Below are 17,672 nucleotides of genomic sequence, written 5' to 3'. Positions count from 1 at the left end.
GGCTGAAATGGCGCCGGCGGTCGGGAGGAGCTCGATCTCTCTCCAGGAGTTGTCCCGGCCGGCCCCCTTGCTCGGGAGGTCCCCCACTCTTCCCCCAGCTCCGTTTCTCCCTCTCTTTCTGCTGCTGGTTGCTGCGCCCCTCCTCCCCTTTGTCTCTCTGGTCCCCTCTCTCTGTGTGATTAATTAAGCTCTCTCTCAATAAAATATGTGTTGAATGTGCATGTTCCGCGGCCATCGTGCCGTGTTTGTAATTATTTGTTTGTACATGTATACGGGCCATCGTGCCGTGTGTGTTCACATGTGGGTGTGGGTGGGTGTTTATTTGGAAATTTTTTGTAAAATTTGTAGATTTTATAGCAAAGGTCATGCTGAAATTTTGTGTGATACTATATGTAACTTTATTTATGTTTATTTATCGTGTTTTAGCTCGATGAGCCGTGCTTGGATGTACGAGGAGACAAGAAATTGCGAAGATTGGATAAGAAAACTGAAGGACTTCACTAATGTCGCCACGGAATATATGCTGAGAAAAGGGGACGACATGACATGTTGTCCATGTAGCAATTTCGTAACACAATGATGCTTCTGCCAAGCGATGTGGAGTTGCACTTGCTCCTACACGGTTTTGTGTTGGGTTATTCATGTTGGACTTGTCACGGCGAGGATGCCATTGAAGTTGAAAGCGACCCAAAAATGAAGAACATGGAGCATGATGATTCACCCGATGAACCATGCCGTGGCGAAGATCAAGAAGTTCCGCAAGGCAGGGTGACAGAAATGCTAGATGATGTGCACCTGCGGAAATAGTTAGATGATGCAGACGATGAGATAGTGTCCCGTAAATTCCATAAGCTGAGGGAGGACGCAGAGACGTCGTTGTATGAAAATGCAGGGCTGGACAAAAGTGTGCTGGAAGTAACGCTCGAACTTCTCCGAATGAACGCAAAATATAACATCGTGGACTCGGGATTCACGGATATTTTGAGTTACCTTTCTACAGTTCTTCCTGCGGGCAACATGTTGCCTAAGAGCACGTACGAAGCGAAGAAGGTTGCATGTCCCCTCGGGTTAGAGGTTGTCAGATACCATGCTTGTCTGTTGGACTGCATCATATACAGGGGTGGCTACAAAGACATGCACATCTGTCTAGTATGCAAAACATCCCGATACATGAAGAAAGACCCCAATCCTGAGGGTCTCCCGGAGGAAGAAGTGACTCGTGGTCCAGCGGTGAAGACGGTATGGTACCTCCTGTGTGGTAGCCGGCTGGAGCATTGGTTTCAAAACGAGAAGGAGGCCAGGTGGTTCATCTTCCACGATCCGACTCAGAAGGATATCAATCCTGATGGAGTGTACCGTAACGACGATTGTGTACTTAGACACCCCGCCGATGCGGCTCAATGGAGGACCCTGGACGAGGAGTTTCCAGACTTGGCGCAGAGCCCAGGAACATCAGGTTCGGGATGAGTACGGACGGAATCAATCCGTTCGGAAACATGAGCAGCAAACACAGCACATGGCCGGTGATCCTGTTCATATACAACCTTCCTCTGTGGCTTATCTTAAAGAGGAAGTACATCCACCTATCCATGTTCATACAAGGCCCTAATCAACCGGGAGCTGATATGAACGTGTATCTGGAGCTACTGAAAGATGAACTTGCAGAACTTTGGAGTACGGGCCGAAAGGTTTGGGACACTCACAAGAAGGAGGAGTTCACCCTTCGGGCAGCTCTGATGACATGTGTGCATGACTACCCTGCGAACGGGAACTCATCTTGCCAACGCACACATGGGTACAAAGCGTGTACAAAGTGCGGGGATGAAACGAACTCACAGAGGCTGCCAGTTTCACAGAAGATTGTGTACATGGGACACCGAAAGTGGTTGCAACCCGATGACCCAAGGAGAAAGGACAAGAAAAACTTCAATCGGAGGTCAGAGCCTCGCCCAAAGCCCAGGGAAAAGACTGGACACGAAATCTATGAAATTGTTAGGAACTTGGAAGTTGTTGTCGGGAAAGCAAATCCGCAAGCGAAAGAGAAGGATGGCGATGACCTGTGTGGAAAAGGAGGTCGGTGTTTTGGAACCAGCCTTACTAGAAATTCTTACAAAGCCGTCACACCATAGATGTCATGCACGTCGAGAAGAACGTGTGCGACAGCTTGTTGGGCTTGCTAATGAATAATGCAGATAAGACAAAAGATGGGCCAAAGGCACGGAAGGACCTGGAGTTCTTGGGCATAAGGAAGAAGCTGTGGGCGGTAGAGGAAGAGTCACCGGAAGACCACAATGGTAAAGTCACGATAACGACACGATGTAAACCTGCGTGTTACACCCTGAGCAAAGCCGAGTTACACAGAATGTGCCAGTGTCTCCACAACATTAAAGTTCCATCCAACTACTCGTCCAGCATCAAGAGACTAATTGACATGAAGAATCACAAGCTTGTTGGTATGAAGTCTCATGACTGTCACGTGATTATCACGCAGTTACTTATAGTTGCAATAAGAGGTGCCATAGAGCCATGGGTCAGAGAGACGGTCATGAAGCTTTGTGACTTCTTTGACACAATTGGACAAAATCCATCACGATGGAACGTTGCCTCCAGATTCAATGATACAAATTTTGTGTGAATGTGAGATGTTCTTACCTCCAACATTCTTCGATATCATGGTACATCTGATGGTCTCACCGCACTGGTGCAGTACCAGTGGTGGTGACAGAGAACCGCCACTGGTGCTATGAAAGCATACTAATGGCGGTGAGGCATCACGGCCACTGGTATACCACCAGTGGCGGTGGGTAAGCACCGCCACTGTAATGTACCAGTGTACTCACCGCCACTGGTACACTACCAGTGGCCGTGATGACGCACCGCCACTGGTATGTAATAGTGGCTCTTCCCATGGCCACCGGTGCACTTTCTGAAGCTCCTTACGGATTACCAGCGGCGGTTGTGCAAACCGCCACTGACGCAGGCTTAGTGACGGTCCGGGTTACCGCCACCAGTGTGTAATTCGGATCGCCGCTGATAACCTTTTCCCGAGCAGTGATAACTAATCACAAGTGGTACATTGACACTGATATATATGCTTATATTTAGCATTTGCTTCGTCCGCATGAGAAAGAAACAAGATTCTTATAACTTTCTTAAAGCAATAATTATAGAAGGATATGACTAGTAAAATACATGTCGTCCTTAGGAACAATCTTTGCTTATCCTTGATCGTTTTGAGGATTGGCCCACTTGCATGCTAACTTTTATTATAATCCTTGTTGCTTGTTTGATTTACAAAAGCCTATGAAAACTACTGCTACTCAACAATCTTTGCAGCATTCCTCCTACTCCTTGTTGGGTTCGACACGATTAATTATTTTCGAGACATGTTTACGGTCATTGATTTTCACTGCTAGTTTTTTTCTTACATAAACCGATATGACTGTACTCCCTCTATTCCACAATACAACGCATATAGATTTGTGCACTTGGACCAATGCATCTCTCTTTTCTAGTGCCTGACCACTCATATTGTGTTAATCATAAATGGATGTGAGTAGTTATTGGCCGCGTGCGTGTACCAAGAGAAAAATGAGGTGTATTGTGAAAAAAATGAGAAAATTCTATCCACGTTCTATTGTGAAATGGAGAGAGTATTGATTAATTAAAGATATCATAGCATACACAATAAATTGAAACAAACCCAACCAAGAAAGATCTTTGATGAAGCCGGAATTTACATCATTGTGTCTCACATCTTACATTCATCAATACGCCAACTGAAGGAATCGCTGAAGACCATATGTGCACAAGTTAGATTAACTTCAAAATTTTAAAGAGTCGCATGAGCTGTCCACCCCAATAATACCACAAGCTCCCTAGTGTTATTGGGTGTGACAACTATATATGCCACGATGGTATAGAGCCAAGGATTTTTGTTACGCACCACACAACACTGATCTAAGGTTTTTCCTATCTTTCAATGTTGAATCATGGGAAGTAGTGGTGTATCTAGGGGTGCACAGGATGGTCCAGGCCACCTTGAAATTTCTCTATACTTACCTTATATAAATAGCAAGAAAAAACAAATAAAAACTAATAAATTATATTTGATTTTTTTTGAGGGGAAGCCACCACTTTATTTAAACTCGAATACGAGTAGGGATACAAAAGGGGTCTGGCGACATTAGCAGCTAAACGTGGCGACCTGCATCAACCGAGAAGCAGCCCTCGCCAGGCCATGAGCATCTACATTGGATGTTCTCTGCTCATGGACAAAGCTGACAGAAGCAAAACTAGAAGAATTGAGCTTGATCTCCCGCAACACTGGAGCGAAGCGGCCCTTGAAGTCTTCCTCCATGGCCTTAATGACTTCGAGGCAGTCAAACGCAACCCGAATGCTTGTCAACTGGAGATCTTTAGCCAGCGCCAACACTTCACGACAGGCGAGGGCTTCTAGAGTTCCTGGGTCCGTGATGCTCGGGAAGACCAGGGCAGAAGAGCCCAGGAGCACGCCGAAGTCATCTCTGCACACTGCAGCAACTGCGCTGGCATTAGTATGCTTCGACAGTGCCACATCAACATTGATCTTGGCGAGGCCCGGTGGGGGAGGAAGCCATTGCTTGGGTGGTTCCACCGGGCGCGGGCCTCATGCTTCCGGCTTCCTTGTCGGTGGAGGGTCTAAATCTCGGAGGAAAGCCTCCACAAAGCAGTGCGTCGACAAGGGGCTCTGAAAGATCCCCTCATGTATGACTTTCCGGCGAGCGTACCAAATGGCCCAAAGCGTGACAAAACAACGCGTGAGCTCATCCTGCTTCAATGTTGAGCTCATGGAGAAAATCCACTGCTTTGCATCAGGTTCCGCAGTGCGTTCCATGTGCTCCGTCAGGCTCTTGGGGGCCAAAGCCCAGACACTTCTGCTCATAGCGCACTCGAGCAGGGAGTGCCGCCATGAATCCTCTCCCCCGCAGACAGCACAAGCGCTGGTTAGAGCCATGTTTCGCCTGTGGCGGACATCGCCGGTGGGGATGGACGTCTTCGCCAGACGCCAAAGGAACACACGCAGCTTCGAAGGGACATGCACCTTCCAGAGCGCCGTCCAGTTCTTCCTTTCCCCCGATTGATCCGAGCTCGTGGCCTTCCCATCCAGCCACGCTTCCCTTCTCCATTTTGTGTCGACAAGCATCCGGTAGGCAGACCGAACGGAGAAAAGACCCGTGCGTTCGAAATGCCATGCCCAGAAATCGTCCATCTGTCTCATGCCAATGGGAATCGCCCGAATCATCTCCACATCCATCAGCATAAAGTGTTCCTCAAGCAAGGGTAAATTCCAGCATGCTGAAGAGGCATCGATGAAGTCGGCCACAAGAATCGGCGAATCTTGGCTTCGGCAGGCGATCGGCCGTAACATGGAGTTTCGGGGAATCCAATTATCATTCCAGGCATGCGTAAGCTCCCTTGTGCTGATGCGTTTAACCAGGCCTTGCTTCAGAACATCCCGCCATCAATGAGCGAGAGCCAAATTTGTGACGGGTGTGTGCCCAACTGAGCTTCCAGAAAATTTTCTTGGGGAAAATAGGCCTCCTTGAGGACCTTGGCACTAAGAGTTTCTGGATTCTGCAAAACCCGCCATGCCTGCCTAGCGAGAAAGAGCTAGATTGAACAGTTCGATATCACGGAAACCCAATCCACCGGCGTACTTTGGCGAAGTCATCTCTTCCCAAGAAACCCAACAGGTTTTCCTCTTTCCATCCCTGCTGCCCCACCAAAAATTACGCAGCAGTCCATTGATATGTTGGCACAGCCCTCGCGGCAACCGGAAACACGCCATGGAATATGTCGGTATCGCCTGAGCAACCGACTTTATTAGAATTTCCTTGCCGCCAACTGAGAGGGTATGTTCCATCCACCCTTGAACTCGCTTCCAAACTCGATCTTTTAGGTACTTGAAAGCCCCACTCACAGACCGTCCCACATCAGAAGGCATCCCCAAATACTTCTCACTCAAAGACTCATTTTGGATATTCAAAGTATCTTTCATCTCCTGTCGAACCAGCTGAGGGCATTTTTTGCTGAAAAATATAGAGCATTTGTCCAGGTTCACACGTTGGCCCGAGGCATGACAGTAGGTATCAAGAGTCGCCACAACTTCCTGTGCTCCCTCCGCACTTGCTTTCACAAACAGCAGGCTGTCATCGGCAAAAAGAAGGTGGTTGACCGCCGGAGCGGAGCTTGCCACCCGAATACCTTCGAGAATTGATGATGGAAAACTTCTTGTTTTTAAGAGGCACGAGAGGCCCTCTGCTGCAAGTAGAAACAGGTACGGAGAGATAGGATTGCCTTGGCGTATTCCTCGGGACGGCCTGAAAGAAGTTAGCGGCGTCCCATTAAACAACACTGAAAAGGACACCGTGGAGACCATGCGCATAATCAGTGTTGTCCAGCCCGCATCGAAACCCAATTTGAGCATAATTGCCTGAAGGTACCCCACTCGACACGGTCATAAGCCTTCCTCATATCCAGCTTAATAGCACAGTGCCTATGTTTGATGGCCGAATTGCGCTTCATAAAATGCAGGCACTCGTAGGCTGTGATTATATTGTCCGTAATTAAACGGCCTGGGACAAAGGCCGACTGCTCCTGCGAGATGATCTCCGGGAGGATCTTCTTCAACCTGTTAGCCAGCACTTTGGAAGCAATCTTGTAAATAACATTGCAAAGACTAATAGGGCGGAACTAACCTAGCTCGAACGGGCTCGCCACCTTCGGAATAAGCATGATGAAGGTGTTATTAATTTCCTCCGGGTCGTCAACTCCCCTGAGAATCAGCAGAACAGCACAAGTAATCTCAGCCCCGCAGAGATCCCAGTTCCGCTGGAAAAAATGTGCCGGGTAACCATCCGGTCCTGGCGCCTTGGTCGGAAACATCTGGAACAAAGCCTCATTTACCTCCGCATCACTATATGGTGCGGTCAGATCAGCATTCATCAAGTCCGACACCTTCCTTGGGACAGTATCCAGCACCGCCTCCATATGGGTTGTGCCCTCGGACATGTAGAGCTGGGAATAAAACTCCCTTGCCATGTCGCTCATCTCCCTCTCCTCAACGAAGATTGTCCCATATTCTTGCTTCAGGCTAACAATTTTATTTTTCTTCTTTCTCCTGCTCGCTCTCTGATGGAAGAACCGAGTATTCTTATCGCCTGCAGCTAGCCACTGAATTCGGGAACGTTGCTTTGCTTCCACATCAACTCCTCTCGGTGATAAAGTTCCGAAAGCCTCTCCACAACTTTCGTTTCCTCATACGTCGGCCCCACCCTGCCAGGAGCCAACCGAAGGCGTTCTAGCTCCACCTTGAGTTGATTGATTTGGCGTCGGACATTGCCAAAAGTTGTCCTATTCCAACGCGATAGATTTTCTGAAACCGCATGCAACTTCGTGTTGACAGCTGCCGTAGACGAACAAACACCTCCATCCTGCCATTGCTGTTTCAAAAAAGGATCAGAAGAATCGTGAGATTCCCACATCACTTCATACCTGAAGATCTTCCGGTGGTTCCGGGGCACCTCGTCTGGCTTGAAAGCCAGGACGATAGGCGAGTGGTCAGAAGCCACTCCGTGCAAATGCGTGAGCTCCGCTAGGGGAAAGCGAGCTACCCAGCTGGGCGATGCCAACACCGGTCTAGCCTCGCGGCAAAAACTGCCACCGGCCACTTTTTTCTCAAACGTCCAGGGTACCCCCGTTTAGCCTAGATCAACAAGGCCGCAAACGTGTGCCATCTCTCGAAACGCCGCGACCGGCGCGTTGCTTCGATCATTGACTCCATCATGTTCATCCCTGTGGAGTACTTCGTTGAAATCACCAATACACAACCATGGGAGATCTGAAGAAGATCGGATGAATTTGAGCATATCCCATGTCTTATGGCGTTCTCATACTTGTGCTTCCCCGTACGCGACCGTCAGACGCCACCGCTCTACGTCCGGGTTAGAAACAATTGCACCAAGATGGTACTGGAAATAAGGCAAAATGGATATATTTATTTCAATGTTCCAAAATATTCCAATGCCGCCACTTCGGCCAGAATTGCTAACAGCAAAACTACGGTCATAACCTAGCGTGTGCGCTAGTCTTTCCACCCTCTTCCTATGTAGTTGAGTTTCTACCACACAGAGTACAGATGGGGCATGAGTTCGTGCGAGATCATGAAGCTCTTTAATTTTCATGGCCATGCCAAGGCCCCGACAATTCCAGCATAGGGTATTCATTGCGCCCGACGGTCCTCCTCGGAGGCCGCCGATCCTGCATTGCTTGCGCTAGACTTCTTTTCACCCTTTAACTTCTCTTCTCCAGTACCCATCATCTTCTTCAATTTCTTCAGATCTCGAGGGGGGATATACTGGGGTGGAGGGGGAGGGACTTTTCCCTCCATCTGCCCCTGCAGAGCACTTTCCATGTCCAAGTGGTTTTTGGCACTTGGCTCGCCCTTGTCCACCGAGTTGGCACCTGCCGGTGTCTTCAACGGACTCGAGGCAGTGTCCTCAAGATCCTCGGCCTCATTAAGGCCTACATCTGTGGATGAGCGCTTGCGCCCTCCACTATCTGCCGGTTGGCGTGGATTCCACTTCCGGAACACACGACCGCCACCACGCGCGCGCCCATCGGCCCGGCTGCCGCGGGAGCCAGACCACCCGCCTCCACGGCCAGTTCGGTTGCCCACATTGCGTCCAACGCGCATGCATGGAGTACCAGGCCGCCAGAGAGATTCATCAGCCAGCATCCACTCCTCGAATTGGAGGTCCTCAACCGCATGTTCCCCGGAACCACACTCCAGGTGACCATGCCCCCATCAACCCGCAGAAGTCGCAAAAGCGTGGCATCTTTTCATACAACACAGGCAGCAGCATACGCTCTTGCCCCTCCGGCGAGAGGGGAATAACCCTGGTCAGTGGGGAATCAGCGACCAGGCGAAGCCTAGCGCGAAAGAACTCACCACGTGCAGTAGGGACCGCGGCCAGATCAGTCACGAGCACCTCTCCCACCTTGCTTGCGAGTTGCTTGATTACTACTTGGTTCCTGTACAGCGGTGGGATCTTGTGGATTTGGATCCACACATCAACGTGGTTCGAAATCTTTGTCGGCATCATGGTAGCACCGTCATAAGGTTCCGTCATTAGGGCACACTTGCGGAAAAGCCAAGGGCCATCCTCCATGATCCGCTTCCAATCTCCCAAGCAGAACGCTTGCAGGAGAAACAGATTCGGCTCGATCTCGCGGAAGGAAACCTCTCGATCAGCACCCCAGTCGGAGTACATCGTCTCCATCAGCGTCCCCTTGCCAAACTTCTTCCTAGTCAGCACCTTTGCTACCGCCATCCACTTTACCACCACTTTACCAATGGGAGTTTTCTCACATCGTCCTTGCCGATCACAATGTCGTTGCGTTCTGCCTCGTGGAGCTTTAGCTTCTTCAACATGTCATCCACGTCCACCGTCGTCTTGCCTTCCTTGCCATTATTGCGTTGAGATTTTCCGCCGCCATGGCACTCCTCACCGGAAAGTCGGCCCGAAAACGGATCTAGCCCCGCTCCGTCAACTCGCCACCTCACAACCAAGGCCGGGAAGCTTGGCCAGCCAGCCCCTTAGTCAGCCCGAGTCAGAGGGGAGAGATCGGGAGAAGGGCAGAAGAGATCCGGCGTCAAGCTTCGTCGGAGATTGAAAACGCTGCCGAAGTCGCCAATAAATTATATTTGATTAATATCACTGCTAGACCAACTTGGCCCATTGGGCTGGATACGCCACTAGAAGCAAAGCTAGCCGACGAGACGCCTGCTGAAGAAAGAACGGCAGTCGGTCTCTCGCAACGCAAGCTCCCCTGCATGGCCCAGGGCTGTAACGGCCTATCGAGAGGAAACAGGAATGACAAGCAAGGCTGACCATGTGTGATGTTTTGTTCGCCCTGACGACCCATTTGACCCATGATCCGCAAAGAAGCCTGCTAAAATGACACGTCGGAGATCAATCCTCGAAGAATATTGCCACAGCTAATAAACTTAACTTTCCCTCAAAAAAAAAACTAATAAACTTAACTGAAGAATCTTTCCGGATAGGTTCGTATAATCCCGTGCGCAAACTGCTGCCAACTGGACCCGTTACCTAAATTGGATGCTGATGAATATGGAAATGCATCAGGAAGATATCTTGGAGCATAGCAGCCAGCAGGCCACCGATTCTGTCATTCTGTATCTCTTCAATATTTTAATTAGTCGTTTTGTTGGAAGGGTAGAACTCACGGAAGGACAGTGTAAAACGGGAACACCACAAGCGGACCAAAGGTTTTAACCAACTAATTCCATGTTTTCTAATTGACTCGGGATTAGGATGAGCATACCAGACGTTCAGTGAGAGCGCTGACAATTCAGCTGGCGGGACCCGTAGTTAACTCTGAAGCTCCGTGGTCCCCACGTACTTACGGGTAACACAACACAAAGAAACTGCTGACGCTGCATATATATACGCGTTAATTACGCTAGATATCTATAATCTTTATAAGAGTGAAGGCCACTAAAAACAATAAATTTAGCAACGTCGACATGCACTATGTCCACGTCAGCAGGGCTGAGTTTTTTTCCCTTCGCTACCTTTGTTTTGCTTGGCCTGGGTTTTTTCCTCTCACTGCCTCCGTTGCCTTTTCGCACCTTCCTTCCGCCTTCCCGCAACTATCGCAACCATATCGCGCCTCCCGCACCCTTGCCGCACCCATCGCACCCATCGCGATCCCCATGCACTGACTCAGCCACGGCTCATCTTCCCTACTAATTACTTCTTTGATGTCGCCTCATCTTCTCCACTTTAATGCTGACACTATCTCCCCTGCGCCTCATCTTCTCCACTTTAATGCTGCCACAATCTCCCTTGCCACTGCGATCCACAATCTTCCCGCCACAAATGCATATGAAACGGCCTCAAGCATCGCGTTTTCCGGCGACTGCAGAAGAGATTACTCCATTTAACGCCTCCACCACCATGGCTTTTAAAAACCAGACTCTGCTGCCATCGTTATCTAACAAGCCGGCCTGCTCGCATCTACATCTTCGTCACGGGCCTCCTCGGAAGGTAGCTGGAGCTGGGCACTCCCGATTTTCAGCCTCCCCTGAATTTTCCAATTGCCAAGCTTATGTTTTAGAATTTGCCAGATTTTAGATTTTGTCCGGCTCAATGGGTGTTTGCAGTGTTTCCGGCAAGGGTCATGGCTTTTTCGTTGTTCCAAAGTCGGTGCTTATTGCTTCATAGGTCTGTTAGCAATGCAGAAGCTCTTATCTTTGAAGTTTCTTGCTTACATTGCATGAACACATGCATCTTATATTTTTTTACCCCAGCTGCTGGCATCTAGCTCCCATCTCTGAATTTAACTGGTTACCTTTTATTTGTCTCTGTGCGTATTAGATAGCGTAATTATTTTTTTGACAACCTAATATTCACTGTTCAGTGGCACAAAGCAGAGGATCTCCAAGACCTGCAGCTGTAATCGCCTCTTTCTATTTCATCTTTGGCAGCTCCGTAATGCTGTAGATGCCACAGGAGAGATCTATCCTCTGCACTGGTACCTCCTCAAACCTCACTGCGCCCCTCTTTTCTTGAGTTGTGTCTAAGTCATCTCCTTTAGCAATTCTTTCTTTTGATGTGTTGCAGATAAGATGTATTTGTATCACTATCATCCTCATGGACTACTCATCCTGCTGGGGTCGGCTTATCTTCCCTTTGTTGGTTCTAACAAGGTGGCCCTTGCAATATGGCAGTGTTCAAAACAAGGATGGGATGTAATTCGCTCAAAGAAAAGCAATCTCCTGAATTATGAACAGAGCATCTGATCCTGGTATGTGTTTACTGAAATTCCCACGAGTGATGGCACTGCTATAGATTGCTCCTGCCTAATATTTGAAAGAAATGCAAATCGTTCATTGGATTAAACTGGAGGCCTCCCTAATTTTTCTTGTGAGCTGTTCGGCTGGTTTTGCTAAATAGCTTTACTTTCTTACTACATGTTTAATAAATTTTTATAATAACTTCTTAGAACTATGCATGTAAGTAAGCATTTTCTAGCAGAACACTTTCTACAGGATCATTTTGATATAAGAATTTGCATCGAGGTTTCCCTCAGTCCACGTTTGTTACTCTCTGATTTCTTCAGTTTTTTATTGCAGAACAAAGCATGGTGAATTGGTGATGCTAAGATCTGTTTCATTTTCATCTTTCTCATGGGAGCAGCTGGCTCTTTAGTTTTTTTTTTCTGCTTCCTCATGCTGTCACCGTGCAGAATTATAGGAGTATTCCTAATTTGCTTCAATTACGTGTGTGCAGATAACTCATTAGGTTGTGAGATGAAAGTAATGCAGAACGATGGACACTTCACTCTTTTGTGTTTTGTTTGATTATATTAATCGTGGTAATCTGCACAAAGTTAACCCAGCCAGAAACATCATTTACTAAAAAAAAGCATGTTCTTTTAGAAACTCCAATTATGATCGAGTGATCTCTAGATCTTACTTTTTGAAATATAAATTCTGTGTGTGATGAAATACACAATAAATTTCTCTCGGCACTGTAGGTTTTGCCAAGAATGGAGATATCCCACCTAACGTAGTCTTGCTTGATCGGCTCCTTGGTTTATTTTTAAGTTCAAGAATTGATGTCACAATTTTGAAAGATATGGCTGAGTTTAAACAAAAAAAGTAGAGCATTTGTCAGCCACAACCCAACAACCAGAACATGGGCATAGGGTGGAGACTTGAGGGACGCAAATGTAGCTCAGAGAGTTTTGACTCAAATACTGTTTGATATTCATGTATACATTTTTAGCATGTTTTCTCTAATCATAACAAAATCATTTTTAAATATTTTTAAGCACACGGTATTTTCTCATAAAATTATCATGGTTCTGGTATTCATTTTTGCAAATAATTTGATACTAAATTCCGCAGCAATGTGCCGGTATCACCCAGCATGTGATATGCGGACGTACGGCGAGCTAAGTCAATGCCGGAGAAGGTTTCTCAAGTCGTCGGAAGTGTACATGCATCTCGTACGTCAGTTTCTGTCAGGTTTTTGTCGTCCATGTCTGAATTGTTTTTTCATGTCGGAGTACTCTCCAATCAAGTACGGGTTCCATTGGCGACAAATGATAAGTAGATAACCTAAAAAACGTCGCCGTGAAACAATAATTTAGTACCTTACCAAAACTAAGGCGGTGGCCGGGGACATTGCTGATACGTGGATGTATCTCTGTGTTAATTAAGCCGTCACTTTCTTTGGATATTTCTCTGGAATAATTAAGCAGAGCTAGCTGCAGCACATAATTTTCTCTTGCAAGCGACATGATCTACTTGCTTATCCACAGCAGTATTTGGCAATTGTCAACTTTGTATAAAAGCAAGGATAGGGATTTGCTTTCGTACGTGGCGTTATGATGCAGCATAATAATGGGTAAATATCCTGTTTTTCGGCGCTCTCATCCGTGTTTTGGGTAGGAGTTTATGGCTCGACCGCTTCTTAATATATATCGGCAGATATGGCGTAAGTTTAGTTTGATTGAAGATGTCTTGTACGTACTCTGGTAGACTGTATTAGCTGGGAACTTTACTGTGGCCATAAGTCAAAACAAAATACTGTATTATTAGGGCCTGTCAGGATACTTCACGACTCAATCTTATTCCCTCTATTTCATAAAGATTTGACGCGGTTTTGAATTAGTTCTAGTTCAATGCCGCGTCAATATTTATAGAACTTAGGGAGTGTTTTTCCTATTTTCTTACTGAAACTCGGCAAGAAACAAACGGGAAGCTAGTTACGTTCAACAAGAAGCGCGTGGATAAATCAGGGCAAAACCGCGGAACTTCCCTAGCCCCAGGCCATTTCATCTCACAAACATCCAACCGAAATTAATTACATTCTTCCTTGGGCGTCACATGATGCATATACCAAACGAAAAAGCATACCTTTACACTTGCACACTCACAAAGAACAACTGCCTTTTGTGATGCGCTAGGTTCATTGCATTGCAGCATCTACCATATATACATTTCTTAGCGTGACAACCGAACCTTTTGAGGCAACATTGAATGGACCTGCCGGTTTGGCCTTGCCCTTTCGCGGCGCCATCCGTGTTGGCGCGCCGAACCTTTGAATGACGACCACAACAATACAAAATATCTTGCTCCATGCGGAACGAAAATTCCGTTCCTGGTGTAGAGGAGACGCGAAAGCTGTTGTAGCTTTTTGCCCCCTGGTGCACACGTTGCCGAGCGAATTGGTCAACAACACATGGCCAAGGTGGCTCCTCGCCTCCTCCTCATATGGATTCCTGATAGCACAAGCCAACTTGCCCGCCACGGATTCGGTCTCGCCTTGATTCATTACGGCAAGAAGCTGTGGGTGTGTGGCTTTAGACACCTGTTCATATGAATTATGGTAGTAGCAATTCGTTAGTGAGTTTTCTGTTGCTATAATTTAGGTACTACTCAATCAGAGACAATCAGCAACCACACGCAAATTAAGAAAAGAAAAAACTGATCAAGAAGCAGCACAGTTCATGGTGTGTCGAGACTCCAGAGAAGATCCACACGCGGAGAAAAGAAGCCTCCTTCCCCTCACCAGCCGCCCGAGACTGGAGGGAACCAACGCGGGAAGGGAATCCAGTCACCAGAGGGGTCTTGGTCCAGGGTCCCAGCTTGATGCTCTGTCCCTGCCGTTCGGGGCCCGCATGTCGGCCCGCCCCAACTAAGACGTGCGGCTCCGGCGCCCGGCTTACACGTGGCGAGCGACCTTTGATTCGGTAAGCGTATGGCCATCTCCGCCTTGCCTCTTGGACACGTTCCGTGGCCATCATTTTGGCTCTTTGAGTTCGCCTCCTCTGCCTCTCTCAATTTCCCGGTCTATATAACAAGCCCACCACGCACTCTCCTCTCTTCACATCTCACATTTGTTAAGAGTTTTTATTTACAAAGGCATAGCCGAAAGCTTAGAGAAACAGGAGAAGAGGGAGAAAAAAAAAGATCCTGATCCCATGGAGCGAGTTGCATCACGCTGCGCCAGCCTGCTGGCACAAAGGTCCGTGATTTTCCGTGATACGAGATGCATTCTCTCTTGAATGAAATCTTTCTGATCTGCTAGTACTATCGCTTTACTGTAACCCAACTTGTGCTGATGATTCTTTGTTGATGATCTTGTGTAGGGGATACTCTGTTTCTGCGGCCCTGGCGAAGGGAGCCGGGAGGAGCGCCGAGGAGAGGACCGCCGTCGCGGTGAAACGCACAATGGCGGCCAAGAAGGACGTGGCCACGGCGGCGGCTGCGGAGGAGAAGACGGCGTGGGTGCCGGACCCGGTGACAGGGTGCTACCGGCCGTCGAGTGGCGCCAAGGAGGTGGACGCGGCTGAGCTGCGCTCCAAGTTGTGCTGACGAGCCGACGGATTTGACGGCTGTTCAAATTTTCGCCTTAAGAAATTCAGATTCGTGTTGGGTCGATCGCTGGTTCACTTTGGCCTAGCGCGTGATAGAAGGGGGCCTCCGCCGGAGTATAACGTAATTCCAGGCGTATTTACCGTCGCAGTTCCAGCGTTGAGGACTACCGCGTCTCGTCCAGGATGTATCTTCCCGATGTTCTGTTGCTATAAATTGTCTGTACTATGGTAACTCACGTGTATTCCAAAACAAGAAGTCGTGACAGGTTGTAGAAGGTGTTAGAAGTAAATTGTGTACTAGACAAGAATGAATCGGTATATTATTGATAATTGATTGTACAAATATATAGTGGATCAAATATGGCAGCTCCTGGAGGCAAGACTCCCGAAAGGCAACTTCCGGCAGTTTTTGGAGGTATCGTGGGATGTCACGGTTAAGGAGTGATTCTCCTTAATTAATATTTGTTAATTAATCTTAACACTCCCCCTAATCATTGCTTGACTGCATGGAATGATCCATCATCTTTGATTAAGTCTCCTCCAAAAACCCTGTGGGAAAAATGTGAGGAGTGATGTAGGATATGCCGTTAAAACTCCTTTAAAACCCTGTGGGAAAAATAAGGAGAAAATAATACAACATATTATGGTTATTGCCTCTGTTAACTCAATATGAATAAGCTCCATAGAATATCGAGCACAATAATTATGCCGTGTATACTTTCCCTAAAACACCCGATGGGGAAAACAGAAAGTATGGCACAAAATCTCATGTTGATATTACCTCGTTAAAAACCTTAATGAGAACCTGTAAAGTAAACTCATAAAGAAAAAAAAAGTGTGATATGATGCTCTGAACAGGAATAATTCAGGAAGACACTCCCCCTGATTCTTGCATATCACGCAGTCGCATACCAATTCCATGAATGTATTTCTGGAATGTTGCAGTTGGTAGAGACTTTGTGAATAGGTCAGCAAGATTATCGCATGATTTGACTTGCAAGATGTTTATTTCCCCACTCTTTTGGAGTTCATGGGGATAAAACAATTTAGGAGCAATATGCTTAGTGATATTGCTTTTGATGTATCCTGTTTGCATCTGTGCAACACAAACTGCATTATCTTCATAGATAATGGTAAGTGATTCAATAGAACCAATTCCACATGACATCTGTATGTGGTTTATCATTCTGCAAAGCCACACGCATTCACGTGACGCCTCATACAATGCGATTATTTCAGAATGATTGGTGGAAGTTGCAACCAGAGTCTGTTTTGAAGACTTCCATGAAATTGCAGTTCCACTATGTAGGAACACAAAACCGGTCTGCGATCTTGCATTATGGGGATCAGATAAATATCCAGCATCTGTGTATCCAATCATATTAGAGTCCAGATTTCTCTGGGATTGAAAATATAGGCCAAGATCCTTGATGCCTTGGAGATATCGAAAGACATTCTTTACTACCGCCCAATGGCGTTTGGTGGGGGCTGTGCAGTGTCTAGCAAGTAGATTTACTGCAAATGCGAGGTCAGGTCTCGTGCAATTTGCAAGGTACATGAGCGCTCCAATGGCACTGAGATATGGAACTTCGGATCCCAACATCTCTTCTCCATCATCCCTTGGCTTGAACGGATCTTTCTCTATGTCTAGAGAACGAACCACCATGGGAGTTTTAGATGGGTAGGATCTGTCCATATTGAATTTCTCCAATATTTTCTGGATATAGGCAGCTTGGTGTACCATTATTCCTGAGGGAAGGTGTTCGAGTTGGAGACCCAAACAATTTTTTTTACCCAAATCCTTCATCTCAAATTCTGTCTTTAGATGATTGCGTGCTTCATCAATATCTTGTGCGTTGCCAATGATGTTTAGATCATCAACATACACTGAAATGATGCAAAATCCTGAAGAGGACTTCTTGATGAAGACACACGGACAATCATCATTGTTGGAGTAACCCTTCTGAAGAAGGAACTCACTTAGTCGGTTGTACCACATCCGTCCCGACTATTTCAAGCTGTATAAAGACTTGTTCAGCTTAACACAATACATATTACGTTTTGCGCTTGCATTCGGGACAGAGATTCCATCGGGAACCTTCATGTAAATGTCCGAATCTAGTGACCCGTAAAGATATGCGGTCACGACATCCATCAACTGCATAGATAGATGATTTTGCACTGCCAAAGATATAAGGTACCGGAAAGTGATACCA

At 47.1% G+C, this 17,672-nt stretch overlaps 1 protein-coding gene across 1 annotated transcript; it reads left to right on the top strand.

The window, feature by feature from the left end:
• Positions 1-14,932: 14,932 nt before the first annotated feature.
• Positions 14,933-15,827, top strand: LOC100838172 (protein SENESCENCE-ASSOCIATED GENE 21, mitochondrial). The gene is made up of 2 exons (XM_003567560.4): positions 14,933-15,104; positions 15,229-15,827. The coding sequence occupies exons 1-2, from the start codon at positions 15,061-15,063 to the stop codon at positions 15,452-15,454; spliced, it is 270 nt and encodes an 89-aa protein (XP_003567608.1). The 5' UTR covers positions 14,933-15,060; the 3' UTR covers positions 15,455-15,827.
• The last annotated feature ends 1,845 nt before the right edge of the window (positions 15,828-17,672 follow it).

The sequence above is a fragment of the Brachypodium distachyon genome, chromosome 2 (assembly GCF_000005505.3).
Source record: "Brachypodium distachyon strain Bd21 chromosome 2, Brachypodium_distachyon_v3.0, whole genome shotgun sequence".
Lineage (NCBI taxonomy): Eukaryota > Viridiplantae > Streptophyta > Magnoliopsida > Poales > Poaceae > Brachypodium > Brachypodium distachyon.
Note: the sequence above shows the minus strand (reverse complement) of the source record. Positions and strands in the feature narration are given on the sequence as shown.

Bases quoted from the DNA above. Each gene is read 5' to 3' on its own strand.
- LOC100838172 (XM_003567560.4), top strand. From the start codon at position 15,061: ATGGAGCGAGTTGCATCACGCTGCGCCAGCCTGCTGGCACAAAG. The intron at 15,105-15,228 runs GTCCGTGATTTT...GATCTTGTGTAG, and splicing joins GCCAGCCTGCTGGCACAAAG to GGGATACTCTGTTTCTGCGG.